The sequence below is a fragment of the Diachasma alloeum genome, unplaced genomic scaffold (genome assembly GCF_001412515.2).
Source record: "Diachasma alloeum isolate Michigan unplaced genomic scaffold, Dall2.0 Dall_scaffold_00214, whole genome shotgun sequence".
Taxonomy (NCBI): Eukaryota; Metazoa; Arthropoda; class Insecta; order Hymenoptera; family Braconidae; genus Diachasma; species Diachasma alloeum.
In genome coordinates this window covers 1,084,135-1,107,480 of record NW_021680379.1, presented here as the reverse complement: position 1 = coordinate 1,107,480, position 23,346 = coordinate 1,084,135, and the positions used below count along the sequence as shown (strand labels likewise).

At 35.5% G+C, this 23,346-nt stretch overlaps 2 protein-coding genes and 1 long non-coding RNA gene across 4 annotated transcripts; all 3 read right to left on the bottom strand.

Moving 5' to 3' along the window:
• Positions 1 to 203: 203 nt before the first annotated feature.
• Positions 204 to 1,087, bottom strand: LOC107037194. Its single transcript, XR_001460813.1, has 3 exons — positions 997 to 1,087; positions 564 to 798; positions 204 to 483 (listed from the first exon to the last, which is right to left on the bottom strand). It is a non-coding gene; the product is annotated as an uncharacterized LOC107037194 (long non-coding RNA).
• A 3,731-nt stretch (positions 1,088 to 4,818) lies between these two features.
• LOC107037149 (shematrin-like protein 2) lies at positions 4,819 to 5,566 on the bottom strand. The gene is made up of 2 exons (XM_015255537.1): positions 5,515 to 5,566; positions 4,819 to 5,093 (listed from the first exon to the last, which is right to left on the bottom strand). The coding sequence occupies exons 1-2, from the start codon at positions 5,564 to 5,566 to the stop codon at positions 4,819 to 4,821; spliced, it is 327 nt and encodes a 108-aa protein (XP_015111023.1).
• Positions 5,567 to 10,859: 5,293 nt separating this feature from the next.
• On the bottom strand, positions 10,860 to 15,198 carry LOC107037158 (dormancy-associated protein 2). Of its 2 annotated transcripts, none has more exons than XM_015255546.1 (3): positions 15,013 to 15,198; positions 13,112 to 13,253; positions 10,860 to 11,329 (listed from the first exon to the last, which is right to left on the bottom strand). In XM_015255546.1, exons 1-3 carry the CDS (start codon positions 15,185 to 15,187, stop codon positions 11,305 to 11,307), a joined length of 342 nt encoding a protein of 113 aa, XP_015111032.1. In that variant the 5' UTR covers positions 15,188 to 15,198; the 3' UTR covers positions 10,860 to 11,304. The 2 variants fall into 2 exon arrangements, with proteins under 2 accessions (XP_015111032.1, XP_015111033.1); XM_015255547.2 differs by having other exon boundaries at positions 15,025 to 15,189.
• Between the last annotated feature and the right edge of the window lie 8,148 nt (positions 15,199 to 23,346).

Sequence of the window (23,346 nt, the reverse complement as noted above, 5' to 3'; positions counted from 1 at the left end):
CGAAACCTCTCGCATGTGAGGCAACCCTCTTAACCACTGCACCAGGCCGTCGGGTTTGTTCAGTTGAAAATGCAAGTAAAAATTAAAATACAATTTCTGCTTTATTGTAACTTGAAATAAGTTCACTTGAATTCTAACTAAAACTTGAAATTTCATAACAATTTTTTCTTGAAATCGAGAATTAATGACAATTACTGCCGGATTATTCATACGTTCTTCCATCAACCTGTTCAATTGATAAGTTTAGAAACCCTTTTTTATGTTCGTAATACCGGTTCCGAATGACTCAAGACTCAACTCTTTGGATGGTCATTGTCAAAAACTGGTTTTGACTGAACTGCAGACAGTATCAGATTACATGGGGATACAGAATGCTACGTATCAGTGCCAAAGGTTTTGTTTTAATGATATTTACAAAGAGAGCAATCTAAAAACATGCTGTTGAATCCAAAATGGTGATGCGAAGACTCGGCTACATCATTCCTGTGAATAAGTATTCAACGAGTGAAGTACAAGTATTAAATCCATGTGAACGACAATTCACAAAAATGAAGGTGACTCACCATTAATAGTAGCCTCCGAAGTCACCTTCATGATGTCCGTCATGATGGTCATCATGATATCCATCGAAATCACCTCCTTCGTGTCCGTGTTCTGAATCAGAATGGTACCCTTGGTGTTCCTGTTCTCCATTGAAATGACTGTCTTGGTATCCGTGTTCTTCATCAGAATCATCTCCGTGGTGGTCCCCATGTCCATCGTAACCACCTTCATACCCATATTCCGGAGATCTGACAACTGATTAATACGAAGTATTAGACTGATTGATGTATATGTGCTAGAATCTCCACAACTAATCTCATCTATGATGTGAATGATTCTAACCATCCATTTTGTAAAATAAGATTAAAAAGTATTTGTGCGATTTCAAAGCGAACAAGTATGAAACTATTATGATAATTCTCGATAAATTTGGACAATTAGAGTAATCATTACCTCTTCGTAGTGCTGACTCTGCCAGTACACCAACCGCCATGACGCCCATAATGATAATCAAAAGTTTCGTCATATTGAATTATATTCTCGATGCAAGAGTCAAGAACTAATGCTGGTGCAAGTCTTCAACAGCTCTTTTATACTCGGTTCCTCCAACCTGCTTGGGATCTCCTGACGAGATGTTTTTATGGTATTTTTTATGACTTTCCTCATCACTACCTTCCCAACCATAGAATCTGATGAATCTGACGTCCCCTTGACCATCGTCCGAGGACCTTCAACTGGGGATTTCCATTGCCCAGTTGAGTTATAGATAGAATGGAAATAAGAGAAATGACCTTCAACGGACAGAGGTTATTTTTGAGTGATGACATTTTTTCTGCGCATAGGATATGCATCCATTTTATGCAAACACGTTATGTTTACATTTAGTAATTGTTTACATTACTAAAAGTAAGTGTTTACATTTACGGTAAATGTTTACATTAGTTAAAAAAAGGACCATCAGCAACCCATAACAATTCCTGTACGATGAATTTTCGAAAGTTGAGTCTCATCACCATTCTCATTTCTCTTTTTTTTCTTTCTCTCTTTTTCTCATGTCAAACTATCATCAACATTGAACCACAAGTACACAACTCCTGATATAGATAATTTGATACTGTACAAAAGAAGTGTATTCTAGGCTGAAGGCCATCGGGCAATGGCCATTTGTAAGAATGAATATTTCTTGCAATAAATAACGTTAAAAGTAAAGTAAAGCAAAATTAATTTTGAAAATTTTAGAAAAATCATTCTATATTCATTCATTTCTTGCATGTTTGATTCTAGGAGAAAATTTTACTAGAACGAAAACTCATCTCCATTTCGATAGATCAATACAGACTCCATTGTTTATTTAAGTTCAGTTCAGGGATACGCACGGGGATGAAAATACGATTATAGATATTAATATTACACTGATAGAAGGATTTCGTTGGTGTTAACGAAGCTTCTTAATTATTACCACCATTCGTTAACTATTAAACAATTACAACAACAATTAATAAACAAAATTGCTGTTACAATTATAACAGCAATTAAATCGTTCCACGTTTTCTATCATTATACCAAACCGTACGATTAAGATATGAAATAATGCAGATCAACATCCCGAGTGGAAATTCCGGTTAGGTCTTGATCAAGTTTGGATCAGGTTAGACCTGACCACTGATCAGGTATTAATCAAGTTGACGGATCCGGTCTTGATCAGATATGTTACGCCTCTGACCAATCCGGATTTGATCAGGACGAATGGATCCAAATTTGATCAAGTCAACTGTATGAAAACCGGATGACCTGTCTGTCAGAATCAATAAAAATTATCAATGATAATTAATCCAAAACAAAAGATAATTCAATTCTTTCACCGTAGGCCGCCTCTCTTAATGAATCTCTACTGTTATTACCTCTGAGAAAGCTTATTATTTTTTTACCGATTCTGGGGATCGAACCGGGGACCCTATGATTGCTAATCCTATGCCCTCACTACTACGCTATCACGCTATTACTATTGAGTAAACTGTACATTGCCTATATGATTTGTATCGGGGTATTCGTTGAATTTACGATTATTCCTGATCCCGTGGATGTGCGTGTGTATTCTCAGAGATAAAATATGCTCAATTAAATTTTTATATATTTCATTAATGAATAATAATAATGATAATAACAATAACACTAATAAATAAATAGACATTTGGTAATTTTTCATCGTTTTTCATCAAAGATCATTTGCGTGTAAGTTTGATACTCCTCCAATACGTATTTACGGCATCATCATCCCTCCCTTTTGTTCATTTGAGAAGGGCTGGCTGTTAATTAAATTGATTAATTAAATTAAATTCATTAAATTAAATTGAATTAATTTAATTTAATTTATTTCAATTATAGTATAATGATCCTTTTTAAAGATTGAAAATAATTATTGATAATGGTTGATAAAACTGAATTTGAATAGTATAGTAATAGTTCATTAAATTATCCGAAAAACTTATTAAAATTTATGTCAGGTAGACTAGATCTGAATCTGATCATTTTCTCTTCAATTGACCCCGTTCAAATGCCGATCAAAGACATCAAATCGGAATTTGATCAAATTGGGGTCAGGCAGCCGACCTCAGGGTGAGATAGTGCCTACCTGATCAGAACTTAATCTGAATCATCCTGCAGTTTTTTGGATCCGATCTATTGGATCAAAACTTGGTCACTACGTTCTCATCAGGCATCATCTGATCATATCTACCTGATCAGAACTTGATATGAACCCGCCTGTAGTTTTTCGGATCCGATCTGCTGGATCAGAACTTGCTCAGGTTCTCATCAGGAATCACCGGATCAGTCGAACCGTATAAAAACCTGATCAAGTTCTGATCGTGCTTCAGGTGGGCCTGAAGCAATTTCCACTCGGGATATTATGAGAAAAAATATTGGTAAACTCTAATTCACGTGCGCAAGGAGATGATTTCAGCGATTATTTCTTCAATTGTGATCTCGGTCGATGAGAGTGCAATATCCGGAATCATGTGACACGTTTCACACTGATGATTTTCCCGGCCGTAGGGGAAATCATCAGACCTGAACATGTATCTCTCAATTGTTTTCTATGAATGTAATAGATTCTGCACATTTTGGCAACCATTTTATGCAACAGAATGGAAGAAATAATTTTCCAAATATCAAAATGTCACTGATTTTTAGGCATCAATCACCAATTGTTGGTCATACTGGAAATTGACTAGAATAACCCTGATCATCGGAGATTTCTATGACTGAACTTTGGTGTTAGATTTCTCAAAATTAGAGATGAGTCCCTGAAAATCTGTAACGTTTCCCTGAAAATTAGTGACAAAATCACCAAAAATTTGCAGATGTTGAATTCCCCAATGGCAAATCTCCAATCGTTGGGAATAGATTTTTGAAAATTATGTCCCCAAAAAAAGTGAAATGACCCTGAAAATCGAAACTTTTTTCCTGCAATGGAACAAAATTTTCTTCTAATATTTCCAGCTCCTCAATCTACGAAAACTTCTTCTAATTTAGAAAATTAGGATAGTAAGCATGGAATTCACAAAAGAAAATTTGCAAAAACGCTGGGGTCCCAGTTTCATTCTACGGAGCAGTATCCTCATTCTCCAATAGTGATATCGTTACGATATATCGGCCATATAAAAACAGAAAAAACCGAAAAAGTCGAGACCCAGGCAAGATAAGTCCTCCCAAAATCGTGACGAGATGCACCGATCCCATGTTATTCGAGCTTGCGACGATTTTCAAAAATGTTGAAATGGAGAGTAAATGAAGACATGGAACAGCGCAGTCAAATTATTTCGGGTAATAAAAAAAAATAATAATTAGACCCCACAACATTTTTGATCATAATAACATTTTAGCATAATATTTATTATCGCAGTATCTACAACGTATACCTTAAAATACAGCTCATCAAATTGCAATATTTTGATATATTTATTCGTACCAAGCAATCGAAAATCGCAGACAGTGTTGGGATAAAAGGCATTCCAGGAATAATAAGTGACCAGGAGGGTTTTTAGTAAAGTTTTTATTCTTACGAAAATATGGTAATATTTACAAAAAGAGTGTGTCGAAAATTTTTTGCTCGAGCATAATGACTTGAAGACTCAATGGCTTCCTTGTCTACTGTAAATAAAGATATGGAATGCAAATTAATACTGGCTTGAAGAAGATAACAACGAGAAAAATGATAAAATTGATATAAAAAAATATTGATATTGAATATTAAGCAGTGAAAAGAACAAACCATCAATGGTGTCCATAATAACCACCGTAACCGCCATAACCACCTCCATAATGACCATCATATCCATCATAATCGTTGCCATGATATCCCCCGTAAGGCCCATGATATCCATCATATCCACCATAATGCCCGTCATATCCATCATAATCGTCTCCATAATATCCATTATATCCGCCATGACCGCCTCCATAATAACCATTGTACTGACCGTATCCGCGGCCGTATCCAGGATCAGCAGCTCTGATTACTCTCCGAAAGTTTGTGACGATTTCAGGAGCTAAAGTGAGCAAAAATTATATTATCATTTATTGGTTTTGTGGAAGCCAGGTAGATTAAATAAAAGACGTTTTATATGAGCAACTGAACTTTTATTAAGACGTGTTCTCACTTCGAGATCAGTCGAAGAACTGAATAAAGAATGGTGGACTTACAAAGAGCATCGCAACATTCGCAACGACACCATGGTTTCTTTCTTTCCAGGCTTAGTCATTTGTTTATGTTATTTAGTAAACATTCATTTGGAGTTTCGTCGTAAGACCACACAGACGGTCTCTCCAGGAAGAGTGACTTCATAGTTTAATAATCAAGTAATATAGTTCAGTAATATGATCGTATTGCTTTTGCTCATTTCAATATCATTAGTCAGTGGATTTATTATGATTCCAAGAATAAATTTGAGAGTTACTTAGGCCACTTACGGTGATCATTAGCCGTCCCCGATAAAGGTTGTGCTAACGCACTGACCCCCATAACTACCAACATGACAATGAACTTTGCCATTTTCCTGAACTTTTGATTGGCTTCACTAGAATTATAGTCTTGATTCACCGGTAAAGAACTGATGGCAATGAAGGTGGCTAACCAGTCTTTTATACCTGGTCCCTCGAACCTGTCAGGGATATTCTACCCATTTTTTTCATACTTCCAGCCGTAACGTGGTGTTGTGTTTATGCTTTCTCATTTTCTTCAATGCCTTTGTGTTGAATTTGCGTGGAAGGACGTATTCTCCGGGGACTTCCCAATGACCAATCGCTCTATATTCAGAATCTGATGATTTTTCTTTATTGCAAACGATTTGTTTTGTTCCAAAAACTTACATTGAATAACTACCCATATGACAAAATATGAAGAGACGTATGTCTAAGATTTTAGTGTGATTGAATTTTTTTTTTTGGCCGATTTTTCGATTTTCTAATTTTGATTGCAAATGGTCTAGAATGTTATGAAACGTGAAGAAATGATGCTTTTAGGGTCATCTATGTATGTATGTATTCGACAACTTGGGTTTTTGGTGATTAATTCTGAGAAAATTCAACATAAATACGGTAAAATTTGTAGATAAAAATCTTAAATTTTGGCTCATTGTAGCTATTATTGAGCTCAACTTCGACGGACTATTTCAGCCCGATCGCTCCAGTAGTTCGTGAGGTATAACAACTTGTTGAAATTTTGTTTTTCCTCAATATCTCAAAAACTACTGCATCGATTTCAAAATTTGGTTTTCAAAATACTCTCCTCGATGGCCTCTATGTAGGGTAATCGGAATATATACTCTTTAATACAGAGTTTGGAGATATTGGCGTTTTTCCAGTTTTCATAAAAAATTTTATACGCACGATAACTTGAGAAACAAGCAGCGCGACAGAAGCCATTTGACAGATTACATAGGACTGCTACTCTCCACGTATTTTTTTTCTTCTATTTTCATTTTTACCAATTTCATTGGTAGTAGGCTTCCGAATGGATATCAATGTGTTTTTAAAAAATGAAGGCATAAAGATTAACATTTTTTGAAAATATTAAAGCCAATCCCACTCATACCTCATGACAAAAAATAATTTTTTTTTCTCATGAATTTTGCGTGAATTGTTCCATCTCCAGAACAATCAAATATGTCGATCTAAAATTTGATATAGGAATGTTTCTTGACAATCCTAACTATAAGCCAAAGTTTCAAAAGGTTCCCCTGAGTTTTACCCATGTCATAATGCGTAAAAGTGAATTCCAACCATAAAAGTGGAAACACGTAAATATCTCTAAACTTTTCAATGGGATGGTATACATATTTTGCTAGATCTAGATAGATGACATCACGACGAACATTTTGAAAAAAAGAAATGAAATCGGACCAGTAGTTTTTGAGATATTGAGCAAAAGAGTTTCACATACAAAGTTGAATATTTCCGAAACTAATAGTCCGATTCCGTTCATCTACAATCCCAAACTTTGTTATCATAAGACCTAAAATCATACCAAGTTTCAAGTTTCTATCTCAATTATTTTTCAAGTTATCATGCATACAAGCAATTTCAGTGAAAAAATGAAAAAACGAGAAGAAAACTACATTGCTCGGAGTGGAATGGTCTTTTTTCGATCTAATTGAATAGGTGTCATCATGACAAGTATTTTGAAAATAAAATTAGAATCCGTCGCATGGTTAAGGAGATATCGAAAAAAAACGATTTTTGAGGAATCGCTATATCTCAGGAACCGGTCAACCGATTGAGCTGAAATTTAGCACAAATTTGACTATCAGTAGTACCAATTAGCAGCCAGAATTTCAGCGTCTTTCCGTTCATCGCTCTCGAGTTATAGGGACAGTTCTGAACAACCGGACATGAATGTGCACACACATGCCTACACATACACTGAGAAACGAAATTTCTAATATCTGAAACATATTTTCTCGAGAGAAGTAAACTATTTTCAATGGCTCAAATCTCAGAATGTGTGCAGTTCACGGAACTCGAATAAATTTTCATTCACCACTATCGTTCCGTGTTACGTCATGAATATTTTACATATTGCAATATTGGAAGTGCATAACGAAAAAATCATGAAAACAATAAAGACTAGAAGATTGATGATTCTTCTACGCGATTTAAGTAAGTTCATTTGCGAGAAAATCATACTTGAGTACAAGAATATTTTAAAGCATGAGGCCTTTCTCGGGTCATGTGAGTTGAGGTGCCTGAGAGAATTAAGCAATTGAAGAAAATTTACTTGTCTCAAGAAAATGTTTCAGATATTATAAATTTTTGTTCTGAGTGCATATAGAGATTGTTTAAAAACATCATTTTTTCACGTTTCATGACATTTTTATGCATTTCCACTGAAAATTAGGAAATCGAAAAAAATCATGATTACAAGGCTTACATTCGGAAGCAAAAATGGGGATAGCAAGTTGAAATTTGATACGATTATAGGTCTTGTCACACTGAAAGTTTGTATTTTGGATAGGCGCAACCGGCGGGACAGTTTCGGAGATATTTAACCTTTTGTATAATTATATTTAATCTTTTATTGAAAGATTAAATATAATTATACAAAAGGTTAAATATCTTTTAAGTATATTTAATCTTTTTTTTGAAAAAGGTTGAACTTCCCTACTGATCTGAAATTGATAATTAAAAACCGAATATGCACTTTTTTGTTTCAGTTCGATTAATCCATTCGGAAGCAAATTGCTAATTGATTAGCAAAAAAAATATACTCAATTTACATCTGTGCGATGGGCCGCTTGTTTTACTTGCCCTTTCTGGATTTTCGATAAAATTACTATTTTAAAACGTTCAGATAACATTTTATCAATTTACATATGGGAGATTTCATATTAACTTAGCCACGAGAGTAAACAATTATAATTTTTTTATAGTCGACGGTCATGAGTCAACAATGTCTATTCTACAGCGGGTGACCCTCAAGCATGAAATTAATATCTAGGTACTAGGGGGCTTCGCCCCCTGCTCGCTTCGATCGCCAACCCCGGGGGGGCTTAGTGCTCCGCTCGTTTCGGTCGCTCCTCCCCAATCTTCTCGGGTATATTTAGGTGTTCGTATTATATAGAACAAACATTGATAGAATGATTCACCTTCTTTGAAATATTGGGATTTTTATTATTTACAAAAGGCACCAACCAACGCCTTTTGTCAGGAGACTCAACCATTCATTTTTTAGAATAGTAATCATACTATTCTACGTAAATAAATAAAAAAATGAATGATCGAATCCCACGATAAAATATATTTAAATAATAATAAGGTATTATCTTATTATTATTTTTTAAGAATTTGACCCCCATAGAATGTGACCCCTAGAAGACTCCCATATGAATCTACAGAAATATGAACATATTAGAGAGATAGAGGTAAGAATTCATTCCCAATGGCATCCTCAGGGTCATAGATAAGGGTCAGAATCAGGGACGCCTCATGATTTTTTAACCCTCCTTATTTTTGCTTCCGAATGGAAGCATTGTGACCGATGATTTTTGCGATCTTCCAATTAGACCTGGAAATGATGTAGAATGTCATGAAACGTGAAGATGTGATGTTTTTAGAAAATGTATGTGTGTGTCCGAAAGTGTGTGGTCATTTTTCAGAATTTTTTTATAAATTACACCAAAAAAAGGACTAAAGTTCAAGATAAAAATATGAAATTTTGTCATTTAATTGGTATTACTTTGGAGCATTTTGGGGCGCAGTTTCAGCTCAATCGGTGCAGTACTTTTCGAGACAGCAATTTCTCAAAAATCTGTTTTCCTCAATATTTCAAAAAGTACGTGACCGAATTGAATTTCTTTTGCGTCAAAATATTCCTCGTGATAATATCTATCGAATCAAATCATAATATTGCTACCTATCTAGCGATGGTTTGCTAATAATTGGCATTTTGCATTTTGATGAGAAAATTGGTGTACGCGCGATAATTGTCTGAAAAATCAAGATTGGAAGTTGAAATTTTGTAAGATTGTAGCTCTGATGGTGCCATTGGTTGGGATTGTAGATCGGTAGAATCGGATCAGTAGTTTAGGAGATATTCAACTTTTTCTGAAAAACTGTTATACTCAATAACTTCTAAATTACTGGGCCGATTCACTTCTTTTTTTTTCAAAATATTCCTCATGGTACCTTCTATCAAGATCAATCAAAATATGCATACCCGCCCATACAAAGTTTCCGAGATATCAGCGTTTTCCTGTTTTTTTTTCATTCAAAAGTTCATGTGGTGTCCATAATACACGTAAAACTAGAAGTAAACATCTGAGATTTTGGCTACTGATTCGCATTATTAACCCACACTCGTGTATAAAATTTTGTGTCAATCGATTCAGTACATCCTGGCGTAGAGCGATTCATCCAAAAAAATTTTTTTTTAAATCACACATCGTCATGTTATCAATGATTTTTGTCTCCGTAAGACTTCAACAGTCATATAACATAAATTTATGATTTTTTATATTTTCTATTATGTAATATTTGATGGAATGTCATAGCTGGGACGAAGACATAGGTCGGTCGAGACTGACCTATGTAACTAAATCGTCGCACTAGTTTCCAAAATACAGCAATATCTAAAAAATTACGTGTCCGAATTGAATTTTTTGACGTCAAAATCAAGTCAAAATAAGACGATGTCGTAGCTCTCGGTTATTTTGACCCTTGAAAATTAATAATTACTCACTTTTGTGGGGTGTTTTTTTGAACTTCTGGTACGAACTGGGGATACTCCACTCTCATTTCCATTCGGGATCGTCGAGTGAAAATTTCGATGGTTTTTAATAAGGAGCTTTTATGATTTGTAATAAGTCTGAAGTTGTTCATGATTTATTTTATTTCATTGTGAGCCACCCGTTTCCCTCACGATTGCAAAATGATTAGAGATTTTGCTTCGATAATTCGTAAATATGATCAATATCGGTTTATGTATGTGTGTGTGTCAGTTATTAGTCTGAAAATTTATTGGTGTGACTTAAAAAGGGTCAATTCCACCTACCTTTACCAATCGCACTCCGACCTGGAAGTAAGTGAGCAGCACTGTTTTTTCATTTTTGAAATCGGAATTGCTTCCATTCGGAAGCTTATTACCAATGAAATTGGTAGAGAGAAAAAGAAGGAAAATATTAATAACGCACAAAGTAACGGCCAGATGGCTTCTGTCGAATAGGCTTCTACCCTGCTTGTTTTACTATATAGAGAGAAAGATGATTGGCCGAAAATGAAGGGGTGGTAGATGAATTGACGTAAAATACTCTACATTTTAATTATTCTTTCACTTCATTATCTCCACTTTATTTACACATAAAAAACAATATGGAATGATATTTTTATTCTTTTGAATCACTATCTAATGGCAAGAACGAATCTAGCCGCCTGATTTATTCTACCATAATAAGTCGAAGTATTTCGTGAAATAACAAACGAGGCGATGATACGTCAACTTATGAATACCGAGAAATTCCAGAATGAATGCTAAGAAGCATTGATAATATTATTCGCGATTTGTGCATAATGTGGTGATTATATTATTTTGCTTTCTGTGAAAAACGGTTGGAAAAATCTCTACTGTTGCTACATGCATCATTATTAATTTGATTGATAAATCCATTATGAATCGCATCCAGAGAAAAATCCTTTATTCTTATGCAAAGGCCATCAACATTACTAAAACAGCAAATAGCTATTCTCGATTCGTAGATTCGTATGGATTTATCCATAATATCCATGGCGCCCACTGCAAGTAAAAATCAAGAAATATGAACATTATCTTCTATTCAACAAAACAAAACATCCACTGAACCTATGTTTGCTATTGATTTCTATTAGTCTTTGGCCCATTTCCATTGAAAATTTGGCAGTTCTTCCGGGTGTTTTTGCAACAAAAAAAGTTCAAAGTAAATAAAACTATATGAAAAAAATTGATAGACTCCGATTTCATTTATACAACTCATTCGGTAAATAAATTTATTTTTTTGACTCCTTGGTATCAGTCGTTCACGTTTTTTCCGTTATATTTCTCTTCGTCACTTACTGAAAAATTCAACAGGAACAATCTCCGAGAAAAAGTTCAATAGAATATAAGTTGCATAAAAACTTCCAAATTTTCAGATTTTTTCATGCGAAACAGCTGCAGAAAAGTTCGAACAGAATTCCACGTATTTAAAAATTCAATAGAAAACCTAGCGAATTGGCTAGAAAATTCTATTGGAATTCTATAGGAATTCTGTGGGGTTTCTATAGGATTCCTATTGGAATTCTATTGAAAAATTCTATTCATTTTTTGCGCTGATTTTAATGGATGTTCGATAACAAAAAGTCAATAGATTTCGAATTTCTGTTTAAATTTTTCTCTTAAGATTTTTTCTATAAGAATGCTTGAGCATCAATTTTCTAAGTTTTTTCCACTCGGATTCTGCAATGCGAAACAAAACAAAGTTCAGCGGAAAAAACTTGGAAAATTTGCGCTCAATAATTCTAATAGAAAGAATTTAAGAGGAAAATTCAAATATGAATTCGGAATCTATTGACTTTTTCTTATTAAATATACTCTGACTATTTTCTTATTGAATAGAATTCCAATAGAAATCCTGTAGAAACAGAGAATTCCTATAGAATTCCGATAGAATTTTATAGCAAATTCGCTAGGTTTTCTATTGAATTTTTTCTTGTGTGTCTCTAGAAGATGCCCTAGATGTTTTTTGTTAATCTTTTCGTTAGTGGAAAATCGTATAAAACAGACCGTTTTCAATAGTCAGTAGCACGAGAGTGCCAGAATGTCACGCCCGAAAAGATATAATAGAAAAACCTCGCGAATTCGCTAGACAATTTTATTGGATTCCTATTGAACTTTCTCTTAGGTTTTGGCCTAACAGAAACTTCAATAGGAATCCAATAAGTAAATAATCCCTAGGTTTTGGCCTAATTCTGTGGAAATGTTCAACAGAAAATATATTATCGAAAAAGTCAATAGAATTCGATTCTTCTATAGAACTTATTCTATTGATTTATTTTCTATAGAATTTCCTCGGTTCACATTTTCCAAGTTTTTTTCATTCTATTTTTCTTTCTTTTTCGTCAAGAAAATCAAACAAAAAAACTTACGAAATTTAAGCCGAGGAAATTTTATAGAAAATTTGAATTCTATTTACTTTTTCTATAGAATGTTTTACTGAAAATTTCAATAGAATCCGCCAAAACTAATAGAAAAATCATTAGAAATGCAATAGAATTTTCTGGCGTATTCGATAGTTTTTTCTATGATATTTTTTCATAAGTGGGAGTTTCCCGACTGTTCTTTCCCGTTGAAAGTATTGTATCGAGATTCAAAATGAGACCTAATTTGTCAACGACGTATCATTTGGTCAGGAAATGTTTTCAATTAAAGTCGGTTCATCCATTTGCCACTTAGTGTTAATTTAAAATGAATCAGATTCCAGGTATAACAATGTTTTGCCATAACCCAAACTAGAACAATAGCAGCAGACTGACAATCATTCATAAGGAAATGTTATCCTACCCGTAGTATCCACCACCTTTGTAGTATCCACCACCTCTGTAATATCCATGGCCACCTCCATGATATCCCCTGCGACGGTGATGAGGATCTGCGAGTGGGTCCGCAGATCTTATCATTCTCGAAAGCATCTGGTCTTCGTTCACTGCAATAATGAAAAGGCGATGAAATTCTTTCAAATGGCATGCAACAAAATCCCGCTCAGTAACACCGAATTTCGAGGAAAATAAATTTGTGAAAAGGTGAGTATACCCAGGTGGAAGGCGAATCCACATTCAGAAGTTAATTGGAAATTCTGATATCCGCGTCTGCTTCTCTTCCATTTTCGTCTATCTAATAAACTACGCTCATTCACCGAAAAAAAATCATAGATGTGAAGTATAGATTAATGTAAGGAATTTTCTGGCTGAGGAGCAAATAGACGGATTCATGATATGCAATGTTTCGAGTCAATACAATATTGGTTAATGAGTAAATCGTTCAAGACATTAAATATTTATACACGGAGAGAAATATTCAGCTATTATTATAGCCCCGAAGACCTTCAAAATTATCGGATATTCCCCGAATGGTTTGTTGCATAGTAATGAGAGGGATTTTACTGCAAAACTGATCCCGATCGTTGATATGCAGGAAAACTTGAGGAAAATATCCGATGAATTTCTAAGGTCGAGGGGTATTCGGAGGACAATTTCTTCAATTCTGATTTTGGCCGATCAGGGTGCAGTGTTCGGGGTTACGGGACACATTTCACCAAAATGTGAGGAATATCTGTCAAATTCGTAGAAAACAATTGACAGGCTACAGGAAAATTAACAGTCTGATAATTTCCCTGCAGCCGGGGAAATTATCAGTATGAAACGCGTCACGTGACCCCGAATACTGCACTCTGATTGGTCAAAATCAGAATTGAGGAAATTGTCATATGTAATACCACAAGAGCTTGAAAATTATCAGGAATTTCCCGATAGATTCGTTGCAAACAAACGATGGAGTCAAGTTGAATAGTTTGATTATCAAAAATTATCAGTTATAATACCCCGAGACCTTCAAAATTATCGGAATATTTCCCGATAGCTTCGTTGCAAACAAACGATGGAGTCAAGTTGAATAGTTTGATTATCAAAAATTATCAGTTATAATACCCCGAGACCTTCAAAATTATCGGAATATTTCCCGATAGCTTCGTTGCAAACAAATAAAAGTGTCAAGTTTTGCAGGCTAAAAATCCGCGTGCGCAGCACGAGTTCATCACCGAACAAAGTACGAAATTGTCACGTAATGTTTCCCGAAGTAAAATCTTACAGAAACTTTCCGCCTTATTATGTCTTCAAAATAAAAAATTATTGAACGTTGAACAATTTTTATGAAGCTGGTGATTTATTTCGACGTTCGCCCGTAAAATTTCTCAATCGTTGGGGAAAAATTACGGAGCGACTTGTTGTCCTCACAGCGGTAAGTCATCAGACGGGTGGTTAATTTTTACGGAACAAATCGTAGAATTTACGTGGCGATTCGTACAATTTTAGTTCTGACTCACACTTTTTACTGAATTTTACTTCGCTCGCAGATTACGTTTCGAAACGTAATTTTTACGTTTTTTTCTGATAATTTTTGTTGAATTTTTGTCTCCGTGTAGATAATCAATTCTGTCAATTTTTCATTTCCTTTTTCATAGAGAGAAGTGGGTGGTTTTTGGCTAACATGTGCTTGTTGATCAGCAACTCATTAATAAAGCTTCGGAGACGTAATTCCATTAGAGCTTCCGTTCTCAAATATTCTCCCTTCCCCTAGCTATCCTTCAAATATTTTCCTTGAATTTTCGGAAATTTTGTATACTTCCGTCTTCGAATATAACTTGTCACCATATGTACGAGTAAATAGTTTGCTCGGATGATAAATACTTATCTCATCACCTTGTTGCTCAGAAGAGGCCAATGCACCGACCACAATTGTAGCTAAAATCACAACCAGATACCATTTAACCATGTCGTTGAATCTCTTATAATTCGTTTCTCCAGAATTACACTCTTGACGCGACCGGTGAAAAACTGATGTCGACATAGATGTTGGGCGCATCTCTTATACCCCGTGATCTTCAACACTGATGACTCGACTTCTCCGAACTACTATCACGTAGAGAATATTATTGTTTTTATTCATGAATAAATTTCCATATTTCGGTGTCCTTCAAGTTACCTGTGGTGTAGCATCATCTTCATTTGAGAATTCTCTGTACATTTTACTTATTTTTCCTCTACCAGGGAGGAGTGCATCTAATGCTACATGGCTTCCCTCGAATCAATAAAGCTCTCGTGAATGGAAATGACTAAGCATTATTATTCAAATAATTCACTTTTTGATTGATTGTGCCGTAGTCTTTTCTGAGATCAACGATTAATTGAATCTTTTCTGACGTCAACGAAGGAATAATAATTTTTGTGCATGCATGACACTTAATGCACGCAAAACTGGAAAATGAAAATATACCTTTTTCCTCATAGCTGCCTTATGCTACTCCAATCAGAATGATCATCGTCGTTGTCGTTATAAATAAACGTGTTTTTCATAATTTTTGAATTTGTATTCAAATCGGTGCCAATAAGAATTTATTGAGTATAATTTTTGCTTTTAAAACCGCATCTATACCGCAATGAATATGCATTCAAATTATCGGATATTCATCTGTATTTGTGATCAACGGAGATCAAAGAGTGATAGGACCATTCGTGAGATTCATTTCATCGTCATATAGTCAAAGAAGCATAAAAGCTATGCTTAGACGCACCACTTACGTCCTTTTAGCTCTACGATGACGGTTTCTTTGATTTAATAAGGATTGATGAAAGCCTCAAAACTAAGAATACTGGTTTATAATGACTGAACCGGAGATTTTTATTCGTGTGAACCGATTGAGAATAAATTGAAATTGTGGGATTAGATGAAATGCATTAGAAAAAATGGTTGAAAATGAAGATGTCCTTCATCTTTTTCTAAAAAAAAAATGGCGAAAATATTTATTTCGCCATCTTCCCCACTCCCTCCGCCAAACAAAAGCTCTTTGGGAAATAAAAGGAGATTTCTGACTAATATTATCACCGGTGATCATAATCCATTTGAATTATCAAAAATAATCAATTATAGGTGAATTCGTTGGAAATTCCTGCAAATCTTGAAGGAATTAATCTGGGAAAAAATGCGCAACTCTAAAATGGAAAGTTTGCATATCATAATAGGGAGAATACCCGAGTCGAAATTTTACCGGGTCTCCCAACATAGTTTCAAGGTCTACCGATTCTACCTACTTTCGACGTAAATACCGTCTCTTTTTTCAATTTTTCCAGATTGTACGTTGAAATTAGGTTGAAACTAAACGTATCCCCAACGTTCCTCCACCGTACATTCTTTCCCTCCTTCCTTCCTCCCCCGTACCCTCTTCATACTACCAGTTCCATTCTAACATCGATTAATTGATTAAATCTTGGATAAATTAATCGTTGGAAGAATGACAAAAGTATAAATATTATCAACTCGGTGAAACAAAAATGGGAAAAAAAGAAAAAAACCGATCGATCCATTGATTCTCGAGATATCCCTGCTTGTAGTACTGCCGTGTTCCCATTTGGTCACCCATCCTTTTTCTGGTTTTACGCGCTACTGCTCAAGCTCAGTGATCGCAGGATATCTCGGTATGCTTCTGAGATGAAATAAACAAAATGCACCAAATACAAGCGCTTATATGGGATATAGAATCATTCAAATATTTCCTCTTTGTGCCCGGGTACCCCAGATTTGTCTCTGACCATTGAATTCAGTATGATTTTGCACATTACTTTCTATTTTTATTTCTATTTTTAGAGTCTTCTAGTAGTTGAATTATCAATTTAAACACAAATTTCATAAGAGCCCGCGTATCAGGAAAAATTAGTTTATTCATTTCAGCCGAGACTATCCCGAGTCGAGGATTTGGTTCTGATTGGACGTATGCAGGTCTTTCAAGATCTCTCCAGACTTAGATGGACCTGGTAAGTCCTAATCAGTTCTGCGACGTACTTTTCCGGAGACCTTTCGAATCCTCAGTTCTGTTCGGCTCTGAGAAGTCTGCCTCTATGCTACCGAGACCGCCGGATTTTACGAGGAGGGGGGGGGAAGCATGTAGGCTGAGGGTTGAAATTTGTAGCCAATGAGGAGATAGGGTTGTAGAATATATTTTAGCCACGCTCATCTCCCCGTTTGCAGGTGCTAAAATAAAAATTAGTGAACGTTGATTCTGTATTTATTGACCCCCTGATGCCAATAAAACCCTCGCAGGTGACAGAAAAGATGAAAAACAAATTTTCATTTTCACGTGGGTCAAGGGTCGGTGAAAGTCGATTTTCGCCAAAATTGAATTTTTTCGCCAAGTGAAGGGTGATTCCGTATTTTCTAACGATTCTGATGCCAATGAAACCCTCGGAGGCGCGACAAATGTCGAAATAAAATTTTTTTTCATCCGGAGCCAATGGGTCAGATTTTCGGTTTTTCCAGGGGGAAAGTCGACTTTCGCCAAAATCGATTTTTTTTGCCGGGTGAACGTTGATTTCAACTATTCAACCGACGGGCTATTCAGAACTCTCAAAAGTATGTGGAAAAAGTGAAAACTGAACACAATTTTTTTTCACCGCGGGCCAAAGTGTCAGATCTTCGATTTTTTCAGGGGGAACGTCGGTCAAAGGGTCACGAGGGCCAAAGTATCAGACCTTGGATTTTTCCAGGGGAAAGTCGACTTTCGCCAAAATCTATTTTTTTAGCCGGGTGAACGTTGATTCCAACTGTTTAAGCGATGGGCTATTCAGGACTCTTAAAAGAATGGGGAAAAAGTGAAAACTGAAAAAATAAATTTTTCTCCGGCGGCCACAGGGTCAGATTTCGGTTTTTACTTGGAACAAGGGTCAGATTTGTTAACAATTTCATTTTTTATTTGGACAGTGCATTCAAGCGAACGGACAAGTGGCTAGAATAGATTCTGCAACCTTCTCCTCTTGTTGGGTAAAAATTTCAAGCCTCCGCATACATGCATCTCCCCTCCACCCTCTCGTGAACTGTCGATTTTCGAGATTAAAAAAAAACAATAATTGTATTTTTTATTTCAATAACGTATGAGTAAACAGGGATATGAACCCAGATTTAATATAGGCCCATAGAATTACGGGGACCGGCAAGGATTTGGAAAGTCTGAATACAAGTCCAGCTTACACTTAACAAGTGCTGAAATGGGACATAACCAGAGGTAGATAAGTCTCGGAAGCACTTGGGAAGAGGCTTCCCAAGACCTATCCAGTTCCGAACAGAAAGACCTAAGTAGAACTTGTCAGGTCCAATTATTCGACTCGGGATATTGAGATCAATTTGTTTTAGAAAAGTTAATTTTATATGTTCTGCTGTCAGCCGATAAAATTACAGAATTTTCCTTGACCATGAAAAAAAACACATTTACCGACAATTTACCGACACTGGCTAAACATCCTTAATTACAATCTAAATGTAAATGATGAATTGTGATATGTTGATCTGCAGAGAATTTTATAGTTGTCCTGAAGAAAGTTTCCAATGGAGACTGAAACGTCGATGCACAAAATTTAATCTTTGATGATTTTTTTTAAATACTGGCGACTGCCAGACAGAATAATGTTCGATTTGGATAATATCATAATCATCCTTATTGAAACATCGATTTCTTTTTTATGGAAATGAAGAAGTCAACTGGGCGAAAAAGGAGGAATGCTCCAGAATAATCAATGGTGTCCATTATGACCGGCATGGACAGGGGCGTGGTCCCCATAATATTCACCGTGACTACCTTTCTGTGGTCCACTAAAATCGCTTTGCTGACGGATCGGGTCGTACAGAGGAAGTGGATCGGGTTCAGGAGGTATGAGATCTTGGTGAAGACCCGGAATGTCAAAAACTGCGACACAAAATGATCAAATTCACGTTATTTCACTGATGATCAAACTTATTATCGACTTTAAAAATAGAAATCTGGGAATTGTTTTTTACAATTACAATTATCTGCTGCATGTAACTGCATGTCCGCCATTGCACAGATAAAGATGACAGCTAAAATACCAATCACAAATTTCTCCATGTTATTTGAATTCTTCAGATTTGCTATTCTTGAACGGTACTCTGGGCTCACTGCTACAAAACTGAGACGCATGTCGGTATTTAACCGGTCTTTTATACTAAATTTTCCACAGTCTACCTGGAACATCTGAACCAGATTTTTTCGAGCATTATACCTCTTGACATCGACGCATATTATGTTTACACATTCTTTCCGTCTTCTATTTGCGAGTTTTTTCCACACAAATGCGTATTCTTCGGTGACTTTCCTCGTGGTAACATGTCTGCAAATAGAATGTGACGAATATTTTTATTGACGATATTTTCAACAATGAATTGCGCGTTGAAATTTTCCAAAGAGAGGCCGAGAAAGGCGAGAGTCATCAGGAAACAATGAGTACAAATCGTCACCCTTCGAAATTATTAGTTATTAATTCGTTGCTGGAGTTCGATTCACTCTGTTCGATTCACTCTCTTCAGGCACCATTTATAATTTTGCATGGAGTTTCTAATCGATTTTTATAAAATTCTAATGAATACAATACTATTGAGGGATACATGAAATATACACGGAGAGAAATTTTTGATAAAAATTACCCTACCGTTCTATAAAAGTGTATCATGAGTCATCGTTTCTTCATTTCTATCCCGAAATGTAGTAAAAATTAATATATGATGATCAAATTTTATTCTACGTTAGAGAAATTTCATCCTGATAAAAATAAAAATTACCGTGCCGGTAGAGTAAAAATTACTGTACCGGTAGAGTAAAATTTACCAACCGTTCTAGAATTTTCGTTGTTATCTACACAAAAATTATTGGACTGGAAGGGTAAAATTTATTATATGTCAGGATAAAATTTCTCTAACGTAGAATAACATTTGATCCTCATATATTAATTTTTACTCAATTTCGGGATAGAAATGAAGAAACGATGACTCATGATACACTTTTATAGACCGGTAGGGTAATTTTTATCAAAAATTTCTCTCCGTGTAGAGGTGTTACGTGTAATACTGCAAAATTATGAGTATTAGTTTCAACTGTTTTTAGCTTTGTGACGTTTTGAGTTAGATCGTCTTCTGCATTAATCCTTTCGACGATCTAACTTTACTGAAATATCTCCTGATGCTATTTCTGGATATTCCTGTGTATCCAAGGGCCGTCTTAATACCCTTATGTCCGACTAACTATTTCGGCCTCGCTTATGGGGTTTCCTTTCAGAAAAAGAAAAAAAATAAAAAAAATTCTAAGAGAATTAGAATTTAGAGAGAAAAAATTTCCGCTTCACCCAGCCGGGAATCAAACCCGGGTCTCCCAGATACGCGCCGGGCACTCTTACCGACTAAGCTACCGGGAACCACAGAAATTCACTCTCAAATTCACTTCATACACCGCCTAACCTCCATAGGCATTAAAGATCCGCTCACTTCCGAGAATAGTGGGATATTAGGAAGGCGTGTTGAAGTATCAAAACACTGGGTATAACTGGTATGAGGTATAGATATATTGACTAATGAATTATTTATTAAAATACACTACAGTGTTTGAAATTGGGGTGCGGTATACGCGTTATTAAAACATGGAGGAGNGCGGCGTGTCGCGGCGTGAACTCGGGTCAAGCGGCAAGCCGAGGCTGAGCTCGCGCTCACCCGAGTTGCGGCTGAATCCCCGGTTGAATTTCTACCCGGGATGTCTGTGCAGCTTCACTCCCGATCGTACTCTGGTCTCCAAGGAATCCAGAGAGACGCTCAAAGCTCAAAATTGCAGGGTAAGCAGTCCCACGGTTCGCCCTGACTAACACACTCATGTGTCATCATTAACACAGACCTGAACAGTCAAACAGCTTCCTCAAAGGGAAGCTCCTGAGCTCATGTCTGGATCGCAGGAAAGAGAAATCATAATCCTCTTTCCCATGATCCGCTATGTCGATCGAATATGTCTCTTAGCATTATTCTAATCGACGTATTGATCGATCTCAGTACGTCACAGCCTACCTTGCGGAAATAGGGATTGGAGTCGGGGGAATTGTTGAAGTAAAATAGAAATAAAATTTAATTATAAGCCCGGTGGCTTGGCGCAGTGGGTAAGTTCGTTGCTTCACATGCGAAAGGTTCCGAGTTCAAATCCCGGTCGGGTAGAATGGTGCGATCGAACCATTTAAAGTCTTGATCATCATCGCCGTATACCCTAACCGGGTCGAAGCGATGTAAAATAACGATAAAAAAAAATTTAATTATAAACAAATTAAAATTTATGTAAAATAATCGAATTGAATCCCTTCATAAAACAACGTTTTCAAATAATTATATTTAAAAAAATTAAAAATTCCGCGATTGAATAATATTCAAAAATCACATTTAATATTTTTACTTCAGTAAACAAATCCGAAATATTTTTCATTCTTCAAACAATCGTATTTAACCATTTCTGAGTTAATATTTACTTTGGCTACAAAATCAACCGCTTAAATTAAATTGATTCAAACTTGAACTATCCTTCAATCAAATCATGGAAGTCAACAAAAATTCTAGTCCCTTTTACTATGCAATTGATTAATTTTCCCAATTATAAAAATTGTTCATCTCTGATCATTTTCTGTATCTGGATATTTGAAGTTAATAAAACCAATCAAAAATTAAATTTTTTCCCCATAGTTAAATAACCTTTTAACTCATGCATTTCTCCATGATTGTTGAAATAATCCAAATTTTTCATCCGTGGTTTCTCTTGCAATTTTTCACTCAGAATTTTTATATGTATTATAATTTGTTCGAAATTGATTGAAATTTTACATTAATCATCTACTAAATTAACAATCATAAAAACATCATTTAAGAACAATAATGCACTCGAAATGCACAAATTTTAATCTATTTCTCTTGAAGAGAGAGAGGGAGTATAACACTCCATGACACGATTGCGGAAGAGATGACGCGAAAAATGACTGGAACGAAGAACTTGAGTCCGTTTGTTGGTCAGAATATTCATTCTCCGTCAACGGAAACGTGATTTTGGATTAAAATCAGCAAGTTGGTGGTCACTGAACCGAGGAACTAGACATGAATTTTGATTATGCACAAAAAATATAGCAGAGCTTATGAAGTCAAATATCAGTTCCGTTACTTACCGTCACCACGTAGGCATTTCCAATTTCAAAAAGCCCATAAGGCTCAAACTTCAATTCAATCGCCATTATTTGCAATGAGAATTGTTCAACCTTAAATTATTGATAAATTATTGCAACATTTCATAGAATAATAAGTGAGCGGTGAAATTTACATCATGTTGAAGCTCACGGTCTTTACTATTCATCGCTAATGTTTGAATGATTCCCCGCGTTCTTCCATACTAAAAGGAATAAAACACCATCAACACTTTAATTCCCAAAAGTAACAGGATCATATGAATTTGTCAACAACTAAATGTAGTAGACGCAGGAAAATTGTACCTCATACGCAGCCTTCGCACAAATCTCATTCACAAACAGCAATTTGCATCCGATGGAAGATACGACCACAGCGCCAATGCAACTTCGTCTCCACTTCGTAGAAGAGTCTAATTCTGTCTTCATTATGGTAGAGTAAATCATATAGAGTGTCCAAGTAATTAAGAAAAACGCCGATACCATTAGGAATATCATCTGAGTTGCGTGAGTACTACTCAGCCGTTGACTCACTCTCCTGAGTTCTAAATGCACGCGTCTACAAAAAAGTCAACATTTGGAAATGTCGAGAAGACCAAATTTACTCTCAAGTATGACAAAATTATTTCATTAATTTAATTGAAAATATTATCACTTTTTTGCCGATTTCTATTGCTCAACTTTACCATCTACATTGATGCAACCAATGGGAATCCAGTATTGCAATATTGCAGAGGTGTGTGGGAAAGGCTTGCATCAATCCACTACTAAACAATTAATATAAAATTGTACAAGTAAAGATGTTACGTAAAAATCGAATGGTCGACTTGCTGANCAAGATAGAACAATTCACTGAAACGTAGTCAAAACTTTCTTTTTTCTCGCAAATACAACAAACAAAATGAAGAAAAATAATCATTTGAAAAACGTAAACGAACCTTTATTATTAATTATCAACGCTACAGGAGAGGATATTCTTTATTTTCC